The sequence below is a fragment of the Daktulosphaira vitifoliae genome, unplaced genomic scaffold, assembly GCF_025091365.1.
Source record: "Daktulosphaira vitifoliae isolate Bord-2020 unplaced genomic scaffold, ASM2509136v1 Scaffold_1, whole genome shotgun sequence".
In the NCBI taxonomy this organism is placed as follows: Eukaryota; Metazoa; Arthropoda; class Insecta; order Hemiptera; family Phylloxeridae; genus Daktulosphaira; species Daktulosphaira vitifoliae.
This window is the reverse complement of record NW_026099572.1, coordinates 77,463,816-77,476,298: the sequence shown is the minus strand read 5'-3', so window position 1 is coordinate 77,476,298 and position 12,483 is coordinate 77,463,816. Positions and strand designations below refer to the sequence as shown.

Below are 12,483 nucleotides of genomic sequence, written 5' to 3'. Positions count from 1 at the left end.
GTACTTCGTCCTTAATTTCATGAATGCATTTCTTTTCATATAATTTTTCCACTCATACAGTAAAACAATCTAGAATACTAGAGACGCTTATAATATAACTTTTATGTATAGTGAATTATATTGTTGAGTAAACCATAAACAAAAGAACCACTAACGACCGGATTCGAGTGATACTCTACTGAGGGAGTTGATGAGTCTTATTGAAAACCGCTTTTCAGTTACATTTTAACTCTTCGTTCTTGTGGTATTTAAACTTGAATACTTTATTTTCTTTCTCTAGCGCTGAAACTCTTTTATTTTTATTCCCTCGAACCATGTCGCCGCATTTCCGGATAACGTTCTCTCCGCAGTTTACATGCGAAATACCGTGAAAAGCTTTAATGCATATTTATCGTTAAGTGCTACGCCGCTGTTTCGTTGATATTAAATTTGAATCGAACGACTGCTGGGCCATTAAATTTTTCTTCTCTCTCATTTTCTTTTTCATGATTCCTGTGGCATATGAAAACCTCTAACTAACCGTGAAATATCTCCACCTACTGTTGCTACTGATGAAATCGCACGCACGCTCTTTATTCTTTTGTCTGGATCATATAATAAGTTTCTATATACACATTTGTTTGTTTACCCGTCGTATGAATCCTATATACACATTATTATATCACATATGATTAATAGAGAACGGTGTTCGGTTTAAGCTTCGGATGTTAGAGGCAAACATAGTACGCTTCGGCTTTTCCGTAGCAATTTGTCAACTTGACAGCAGCCGCCGACACTCCAGTTCATTTCTCCTAGAAGCTGAAAGGTGGTTTAGACCAGTAATGGTAGCTACATGCCATTTGCCAAACGTAATAATAACACGACTTATGATGTATACCTTGTGCAACAGAAACCCTATATAATAATAATATAATATCTACTCATTGATATGTTTCAGGGGAAACCTGCTGAGGGATAAAGGCAACTTCGACGCGGCCGTGTCCAGCTACAAAAACGCTATCAAATACAGACCTTCGTTGGCAGGTATGTGAAATATACGTTAGAACATTTTATTATTTCTTCAATAATGTGAATATAAACACAACAAGTTTTACGACTTTTTCCATTTTGTTTCATGTCCTTAATTATGTATGTTCATGACATTAATTTGCCGAAGAAAAAGCACATACAACCTTTCCGCGTTCTTTTTCTACTTAAGTAATTGCTTTTCAACTGAACACATTATATTAAAGAGTAATTATACTTGAAAACTAAGTAGCTTAAGAAAACTAAAAAAAATATGTAATTGAATTTCTTTCTTGAGAATAAAAAATAAAAATTTCAATTAAGTAAAATTATTTTTCCTGAATTTTTTTCATAAAAGTTATAACATAAAAAACAATGATAACGATGTGCTAACTTGAGAATAATTTACAAGAGTAATTGAAGTAGTACATAAAATATGTTTGCTGCACGTACGAGCTACACTTGCTTAATAGGTTACATTAAACTACATGATTAGGTTGTTGCAACACAGATACTGAACGCATAGGAGTTATAACTTGGTAGTGTAAAATTACACCCTCAGGTCTCAGCCGAAAATGTCTTGAATAATTTATCGCGTTCAAAATAAACTTCTTCTTTAGTAATCAACTCTAAGGGTTGGTGTTACATAATTTTTTATACTTCTTCTATTCTTCTAGGACATCCTCTGTCTCTTTCACCTTCTTTTTATCCTCACAATATTCTGTGATTAGTCTTTGTGTCTTAAAGTATGTCATTTAATTGCTACTTTCTTTCTTAATTGATATTAATAATCCTTTATGTTCACTTATTTTAATACATTATCATTGGTACAAATCTTAGCTGGATAGCTAACTCTTTCTCAGTAACCTGTACCACATTTCGAAACTTTCTAAATATATTTAATTTGCTTTGTTTATTATCCAAGAATCTGATCCGTATAGTACATTATCTAACAGTTTCCTCATATGAATCTCATCTTCTTGGAGAATAATACTTTCTGGCATTAAATAAATGCAGTTTTTGCCTCCTTTAATTTCCTTAGTAGTCTTGCTATTGTGAGTAATTAAACCACCTAGTAATCTGTTTACTTGATCTAAATGGTAATTTTTCACTTGAGTTTGGAGTCTGTGTCTTAGAACTTCATAGTCACAAAATTTTCTTATCCGGTACCAAACAAATTATATACAAATAACAATAACCTAATTATCAATTTTAAAAATTTGTGACTAGCTATAAACAAATAATGGCTTCTATTTTGATCGTAATACTAATGCTTGAATAAAAAAGTAATAAAATGAGTCACAATTTCAAAATTCATGTCGTTGTATTAGTAAATATCATATTTCTTATTGGTCTCCCACATTCTTTTCTAAATACTCTATTTAATTCAAATTAGTAGATATTACAGGTAATTAATCGAAAAATAAAAATAATATTAATAACTTTTTTATTGGTTTCTTAAAGTTGAATGTTTTTCTCAAATTATCAATTTTAAAATTTGAGTTGTATTCATCCCATACACCTTATAAGGGTGTCAACTTTATTTTTTCAAAGGCAACATACATTTTTAACTAGCCTATAAAGTAGGAAATAATCTAATTAAGAAAATGAATGGTCGATAATAAGTTTTGGACCAGTACTTAGGATGTTATTCTCGTTTTTATACTTAAGTAGAACGAAAAGTATGGCCTAGGCAAATGACTAGTGATAAAATTACCAGAAACCACTCGTTACCTACAGTCATTACATTAAATCGTTTATAACATCTGAAATACTAGTCCAAAAGTTGTTATTGACCAGTCATTTTCTTAATTACATTATTTCCTATTTTATAAGCTAGTAAAATATCTATGTAACCATTAAAAAATAAATCTACATACCTTTAATTTATGAGGAATAGTTCTAAAAAGTTGTTATTAGCTGATAAATCAAGAGATATGTAACTAAAAGAAATCAAAAAATAATTTTTTTTAAATTGTCTTTATTTAACGAGTAAACAAGTGGTTTATGATTAATCTATCACTCTCTATATGTATATAATTATTTATTTCTACATAAATATTTTTAGATGTTTACTCTTAGTTTGTTTCACTATATTTACAAAAAAATAATAATAATAATTACAAGAAATAGAGGTATATATTACAATTAAATTATATGTTTTAAATACTTAGTCTTTTAAGATTTTGTCATTATAAACTTAATTCAAGCAATATTCAACTAAGAAACTATGATGAAATTTTAATTTCTGTAAAGATTTCATCAAGATATACACAAATGGATTTTTGTTTTTAGTCATATCTAAAACTGTACTTAGATTTCACACGTGTGCATAATCTCATTTTAAAATCCTTTAACTCCATCAATCACGACCTGGGAACAAATTCACCCGAATAGTTTGACACATTCTTTTATAAGCTTTATTCTCTACTTGGTTCTTATCTGCATAATGCAAAAACTTGATATATTATTTCAATACCCCGTAAACTGTAAATAATTTGTATGGAAATTTATTTTTGATGGTGTTCTGGTAAGGGGTGTAATTATATTTGCATCGATCAGATTGCACGTTGTAAATAAGGTTAACAGAATTTATATTTTCATAAAATCCAGAAATCAGAAATCAGTGGTTAAAAAATATTAAGCCAAAATACATCATGGAATGTTGGAAGTACTGAGAGGCATACTGTTTTTTGTAAGAATAGCTCATATTGACATGTATAAATAGTTCAAAGACGTTTTATGTTTATTTTGTAAACGGTGTAACTGAACCAAAATAAGTTTAATTAGAAAACTATTTATTCCAGTAAATGGTTTGAAACCTTAACCATGTTGGAACAACCTCACAAACAAATATCTAAAAGTAACAAAACTGTGTGAATTACTTAACTAATTTAACTTAGAATAATTGTAGACTTGATAAGAGAATTTTTGAAATGATAAAACTAATTACTTTTTATGATACATTTATTAGTTGCTTAATTTACTACGCATATATTAATTTGAAAAACTTATATCATCTTTGAATATTTCATTTCTGAATATATTTATTATATATTAATATATTTTTTCGCAAGCATTATTTAAAACATGGAAAGACTTTTTTATGATAACCCACTCGATTGGACTTGAGTGGTTTATAATAAAAAAATCACTTTGTTGTAAAGTATAAATTTTATTTTATTGTCGTTAGCTTTAATTAAAAAAATTAAAGTATTGATTTAACAATTAATCAATGTCTAATGATCAGTGATGTAGATCGACACACTTAAACAAAAGTGTATTATCATTAGTAATTTATTCAATTGATAAAATATTGACAATCAATTGAAATCTGATAGATTACTATCAATGTTAAATAAATATTTGAACTAATATAAATATTAACTATTATTATGACTACATTGAGTTACGACAAAACTATTATTATTTTTAATTTTTTTTTCTTTTTTTAACTTCAAATACTAAACATCAAAATCAAGCAATACAGTAATACTTCAGAAGTTTCGAAAAATATTTTTGTTGGAATAACTCTACAAGCTTCTATTAAATATACAGAGTGATTCTTTTAACGCTAACCAAAAATTTAAATTGGAGTTATAAAAATCATATGGTTACTATAACTTCCACATAAATTTTTGGCTAGCGTTAAAAGAATCACCCTGTATTTATAGATGAATACTTTAGTTTTCTCGGTGTAATTTAAACTCAGATTGAAATATAATTTATAATAAATATATAATTAAAAAAAAAAACTAGTGCTGTTTTCAATAGAATAAAATTTGATTGATGATGAAATTTTACAATTTAATTATTAACATTTGAGTACTGTTTTTTAAATTCATTCCATTTTTAATCAAATATCAAATAAATAGTGTTGGTGGTAGTATAATATATTTAATAATGCCCAATATAAACTGAATGAAGATGCTATATTGTTGACATCGTTTCCACTAAAACTTTTATCATTCAAGCGTACCACAGCTATTGCATAACTTCGGATACCTATATCTCCGGAGATAAGAGCTCTTCGGGCTTCGGGCACTCCAAAATTGTAACTAAAATCTCGAAGTTGATTAATAGAAACAGTCCCATACGATCGCAGCACAATCCACTCTACGGTTTGACTGCACGGTGGTGATGTCAATGAGCCCTCGTACCAGAACCACTGCGAAGTAGCTGGAAGAAGATTATTAAAATCAACAGTACTATTAATAAATTGTACACGATTTTTGACAGCGTCGACAAAAGGTTTCAACGACAGATTGTCTCGATCAGCCGACAAGTACATGGCTGACACTGCCAAATGCTCATTATCGATAACATTGCCAAATCGACGGTGATAAAACTGTAACTCCAAATCAGCTTGTTCGTCGTCTAGTTGATGTTCAGCCGGCCAGCGGACCAAGATACGCTCCAACGTGTACCCAACACTGTTCATGTTTCCATCTGACAACCACGCATTCGGCTTTTTGATATTTTCCATTACGCGAAACTCGAGTTCTGAACTTTCAGTCGCTGAAACAGACAGTTTCAGGTTTGGATGATATGCGAATACCAATGGGTTTGGAACGATGGCCTCGTTAGCATATCTAGATTCCATGTGCATTGGTGACTGTCTATTGCCTAATTTGCATGTATTCGGCCATTGGTCTTGTTTACTAAAAGACCATTTTAATGAATTTTTCTGCGCAAATGAATCAAAATGAACTAATATTACAAAACATATGACCGTACTAAACAATAACATTCCTGTCGAATTACTAAAAATATTTAACATATTTATCGTTGTCATGAAACCTTTTGTTAATTTATTATTTTTAATACATTTCAATGGAGCATACTTAATAATTATCAATATCAATTTATTATAATTATTGAAAATAATGAAACAAATATTACTGTACAAATAAAAATATTTGGATAATGATTCAAAGAAGGAATAATATTAAGTAAATAAATTTTATTTAGTGTTATTATACAATTTTTTTCTACTGTTATTTTCAAAAGTTATACTTAAAAAAACACGGTAAAGAAAATAACATTATAATCTGGCTATTTTGAAAAAAAGTGTTTATAGAATGGAATATTCAGAATAATGTGATTACGCGTTTATTGAGTATAAAACTGTGAAAATGAAAGTAACCATGTTTTATTTTGCCAAAATATTCCAGAGAAATAAAACGATAGTCAGTCGATGACCATCATAAAGTAATAACTTATATAATTTGTTTCGCTCGAACAAATTGTCTTTTGTCTGTATGTGAATCCCTTTGCAAGTCTGAAAAAGTTTCATTCTTTGATATTACCGTACAAATTCACATGCTATTTTCATGGACATAAATCCGGTTAAACATAAAAGTATATAACAATCCCATCGCGGTTTTTGCAACTTCCACCGAAATCCACATAAGCCGTGAATAGCAACTGTAATTGGATTCATTTTTAAAAGAAAGTTTTATCCAATCAGAAAATATTGTATAATATACCTCTTTCGGGTTGACACAAAAGGGGACAAACGTTCGACAAAGAAAATGAGGCGCAAAAATAGCCGGAAGCGCATAACAAAAAAAAAAAACCGTAAAGTCACTTTATTCAGAGGAATCGAATTGAGAGACGTTGCTCGCATGAAGCTCATCTTAAGTGGCCTTGCACCCGTCTAAGCGCTAACAGTATTACCTACCAAAATGATTTCTCTCGAGCATTATCCTATTCGAAAATTTACATTTTGAAAACTCTAACCAAATCAAACTCAATGCTGGTTCGCATTGAGTTTGAATTGAGCAATACCCGTTTACAACTCTACATGCATGTAAGCAGCATTTTTTTTTTTTTTATGTATTGTCTAAGATAATTTACCGGGTGAAGTCAATAGTTTACGAAACTTTTTCAATCGCTTAAAAAGTTTCCATGATTATACGTTATTGACAAATAAAAAATGGAATCCATTTGAAAAAAGAACAACTTGTTTTTTATTAACTAAGTGACTTTGTGAGAAAATGATCACATCTGATAAGCAAAAATGCGTTTAAAAAATAGCTAACAGTTTATATTTCGAATTGGTGTTTTAAAAATTTATCAACTTTTTAATTAATCTATTTCAGAAATTTTTGATGCATTTATACAACATCCCTACATATTTTTAAAAATATAACATACCCAATGAAAGTAATTTTAAAGTTTGACATAAATTTCTGTACTTTAAATAACTGAAATAAAACAATAATAACATTTTAATACAACAATTAACAACTAATTGTTAAAATATAATTTTTATATAAAAGTACTAATCGATAATAATTCAATTTATTAATAAAACAATAAAAATAAAATTGACAATTTTTATTTATTTTGGTTTCTATTAGCTACATGTTATTCTCAATTTGTCAATCTTGAAGTATTTATTATGTTTATCTCGTTTACTTTATAAAGGTGTTAACTTTATTTTTACAAATAGCAACACAAATAATTAACAAACTTAATTATTAAATAATAATCTAATTAAAAAATAAACAATTTTTAGGAAAATATTTCAGAAGTCATTAACATTTGTATATTTACGTGGGAGAAAAAGTAAAACCGAGAGTTTCCCAGTGATAAAAGTAACAGCGCCTCACTTCTTGTCATTATTATAAATTGTTAATAACTTCTGAAATAATAGTTTACTAGTATTATAGTACTCAATATTGAAGTTTACTATATTTTCTTTTGGTACATTGATACAAGTCTCGATTTTTGATGATGTGCTCTATAAACAAACCACAATATACCATATAAAACCCAAACACAATCCCCTCAAACAAACATTCAACAAGTACTAATTCTGCGTTTACTTTAGACGGCTATCATTTCATTAGAGCGGCCAAAAAAGTATTAGTAAAGAACTATTTGATAATTTTGCGTTTTAATTATAATTGAAATAGACTTCCAGATATAAAGTTTAATAAATTAATTTATAAGCGTACAAACTTCATTTAACACAGATAAAATCCAACAGAAAAAAAAGCTACTATTTGACTTATTAAAATGATTAAAAAAAACTATCTATTGAACCTTCTATAATTACCTTAAGAAGTATCTTAATTAAACTACACTTAAACTAAAATATCTTAATTTTAATTTGTTATCATTAAAAAATCTGAATAATATTATATAAATCATTTAAGTTGAGTATTTAATTGAGCGTGGTGTGTCGTAATAGATCATTCAGTCGCCACATAGTGTTTAGCTACGCTGTTAGTTCTCAGATGGGTGACCATACCAGAATCCTAACAGTGACACGTACTGGCTTCCTCAGCCATAATGTGGTTGTATCAGTGTAAATATCCGTCATATCGTTAAGGCAGAGCCGACCTTAAATAGTTGGGAGTAGGGGCTATGATGATGATTGAAATTATATGGACAATGTAATATGGTATTTCTAAAAATATATTAGAATTATGAATGAAAACCTATTTTTAAAGAAACTTAAATTACTATTAATACGGTTTTTCATAAACCTGTTATAAAAACTTGAATATATATAAAAAATTGTAAGACCTTGAGTAATATTTAATTAAATTATTATGCAACATAAAAAATAATAAAACTTGTTCAAAATTCAAAAGATATAATAGTAATTAATAACTTATGTAAACATTAATTCAAATAGAGTTCAATTTTTAACTAAGACATGATATCAAAATATCTATTGGATAAAAGTTTATTTAGAATATATTATAATACAGTCGTATATTATATAAACTAGAAATTTAAATCATTCGTAGGTTATGAGTTAATTAGTTAAAAATATTCTTAAAACTTTTTATTTTAATAATAAAAAAATATCACTTTATATATCAATATATTTGTATATTAAAATTTAATATATCTATGGATCTATTTATGGATGTGTTTCATTATAATTAAATATATTTTGTGTACTCGGTTGTATACTGAAATGAACTTAGATGTTAGTAAGACTTCGTTTAATGCTGTGATGTGTGGGTTTCATTTTCTGGCGCACAATATCAACAAGTCCACCACAACGGCGGCAATGGTTCAAATTGCGTTGTCTTGCTGGAAATTTATCATTTCCGACCGTTCTAATTAATATCATCCTCCCTACCATTTTCACTCGGCAGTAGTGAAATTATTCTCTCATCCATTTCTCATCGTCTTCCACTCTTCTATCTTGCACTCCTTTTCAACAAAATTTAATAATCGTTACCTACGAAGATGCCCCGTGAATTTAGAATACAAATGTACATTTCATCTCGATTTTTCCTTTATTACATCTGACTTTCAGTGATTTTTCTTAACATCAACTTTAAGCTTCTTCGATGATTATCCATTCGTTTCATACTACTTTACTAACAGCTTTAGTTACATAAAATGTGATTAATTAAATCGACTAATTCAATTTACGTACGTTTGACTAGAGCTCAAACCGCGACATCATCAGAATACCTTAGTGAACTAATTAAAAATTACTTTGAATTAATTTGCTAGATCTCTTAAGTCCCACACACTTCAATAAATCCTAACTATTATTCAACATTAATTTTAATGTAGGAATACCAACTTCCAAGTATTTTCAAACACTCAATATAGGAAAACTCTAGGTGTAGTCCTTGACAATACCACATTGGATACAATGACCAATTGTTCATGAAATGAAAACTTAATTCAACAAAATATTAATGAAATATAGTTTGTTTATAAATTAGAGATTTACTCTTAAAATGAAGACTATTTGAACAAGTTAAATGGTTTTATTTTAAGTAAACAAAAATATAAATAAAAAAACTGAAGTACTCACTTTCTAAGTTAATCATTTAGTGTACATAAATGTATAAACTACATATTTCTGTTAACTATTGGTGTCACTAACTGACAATTATTGATCTGTAAAATATACAAGAAATAGCTAAATTTAAGTAAAAATATATTTGGATTAAAACTTATTTTTTAATATTAACTATACGATCATTATATAAAATAAAATAAAAATAGTTTATTTGTATATCCATTTGGCATCAAACGAAATTTTATGAGCTCTATTAATAATCATAAATATTTGTCTAATGACTGTATTATTATGAGTGTAAAATAATGTTACTTTAATGTCATCTGCAACATTAAAAGGGAAAATTATATTCGTATTACTAACATCTACCAATTTTATTATACAACAAAGTTATTTTCCTGTCTTTGAAAATTATTAAAATGCAAGTTCTTAGGTATCATTTTTTAGAGTTCTTGGGTCCCATCTCTGAACCTCGTTTGCCTTTCAATTTATTTTCATTTTAATATTTATGCATTTTTATTGGAACTGTAATAACTATTAAATTATCCCTCGTGTTTATATGAAGAGACGTACGATATTAGCATTTTTATTGTATTGACAGTTATGGAACATTGGAAATAAAGCATTAAATATATATTCGCTTTAACAGCAGTTGAATCTACATTACGGTATATTAATACTGTGACCATTTTAAAAATATACTAAAATTCTGTCACGTTTGAATTTTTGTGTATAAATAATGCCATTGTGTATTAAATTGATAGAAACCGCATACCGTCTGAAAGTAATGATTAAAAAATAAAGCATCGTTTTTGGCCTCTACGTAATGTCAGAAGTGTACTATACAAATACAAGAATAATGTTTTTCCTTCTTTTATTTAAATAATTCTGTGTATTCATATTTCGGCTCAGATGGTATTAGAATAATGACATTCAGTTGATTACACTAAAAAAAAAAAAAGTCAAATATCAACACCGTTTCAATTACAGAGGAAAACACATTTTATTTTTTTTAACAATAAAATATTATCATAGCTTTTTGGAAAACATAATTATTATTATTATATCTATTGAAATATTTATGAATTTATAATAATCGAATTAAAATAATAATCTGAAGTGTCATGAAATTCAATTTTTGTTCAGCAAAGTAAATTTATTAAATATTCAATCGAATGGCAAACATCGAGTGTAAAAATCTATTATTTATGTTAGTAATTATTTGCAGCACAATATTATTTTAGTGTTACTATTGGTTCATATAAAACCGTGAATAAATTAAATTTAATAAGGCAATGCAAACATATTAGATATTTTATAAGGTTGTAGCATAAATAATGAAAATAAATTTACTGAAAACTAAGGGAAATGAGGGAATACATTACATAATATAATCACTTTTAGTACTTCTTTTATGGTTGTAGAGTATAATATTAAAATTGCTCAGATTTTCAATATAAATCACTCTAGATGATAATGTACAAGCGTTAATATGGTCATTTGTATTCAGCTCCAAACTGTATAATGACAAAGGCAATAATCCGGGGTTATAGGTGTTTGTATAAATTGACACTTATTCCTTTTTTTTTAAGCCAAATAGGTTTAATTTCGTACTTAAAATACATTAAACAGAAAGGTGAACAAGTATTGAAAATTTTCCACTATCTCATCCCTTTTTTTACGATTTACCGTAAAAGACAAAACACAAAAATGAATGTTATGACAAGATGTTATTGATTAATTTTTTTTTTCGTGGCTTCATAGAAAGATTTTTATTTGACTAATAGTAGAGAGGTGACGTTGATTAATTACAATCCCAAAGTTTTGTTATCATAAAATTATTGTATTCAAAATAATTTTCATTATTTTCAATATAAAATTAGTCTAAAATGATTACACAGAATTAAGTAATTGACAGTATTTTTATAACAACACACTAATTGTAATTATTAACAATTTTACTATTATTTAACTTTAAACATTATACATTTTAGAATTTTTAAAAGAAACGCTTTAATAAACGACTATTTTAAAATTAATAAGACTTATAAGAATTGTCAGTTAGATCTGTTACACTCTGTATATATATATATGTATTTAATTATACACAATATGTGTTCGTTTCATTAAATATTTTTTATTTGACTCTTATAAATTGACCGAAGTTAAATAGATAGATGTGTGCATGATAAGCTGTCAAAACAGTAATAAAAATATTTTTTTTCTTTTAATACTAAATTAGGCAAGACAATGCTGTAAAAACTTTATTGAAACTCAGTCAAACAAAACCAATTACCAAATGTTAAACAATTCGAAAAAGGCTATTAAGCGTAAAACCATTACATAAAATAAGTTGAAAATTCTATTTATGACTATATAATTCACCCCACGGATTAAATTATATGGTCACAGACGAGGCTCCGTGTGGATTACTTATTCGTGTGGGTTGTATTGATTTTACATTGTAACTATCCATTTTCTATTTTATTAACATAAATACTTTTGCTGTCGGAATTATGTTGAATATAGTTAATCCTTATCAATTTTAATCCTTTCCATTAAAGATTTACATTTAATATAATACACAAAAAAAGAAACAACGACGAAAATCAAAGCTTTGATTATAAACATTTTCTAATTGTGAAATCGTTTCAATAATTATGAATTTTTAGTTATACTCAAATAATAAA

At 27.4% G+C, this 12,483-nt stretch overlaps 1 protein-coding gene across 2 annotated transcripts in view; it reads left to right on the top strand.

Moving 5' to 3' along the window:
* The window catches only part of LOC126895917 (protein O-mannosyl-transferase TMTC2-like), a 124,537-nt gene that overhangs the window by 98,395 nt on the left and 13,659 nt on the right, over positions 1 to 12,483 (top strand). For both annotated transcript variants that reach the window (XM_050668245.1, XM_050668243.1), the window contains one exon: positions 938 to 1,023. In XM_050668245.1, the coding sequence (XP_050524202.1) occupies positions 938 to 1,023 (86 nt within the window). The remainder of the gene's footprint in view (positions 1 to 937; positions 1,024 to 12,483) is intronic.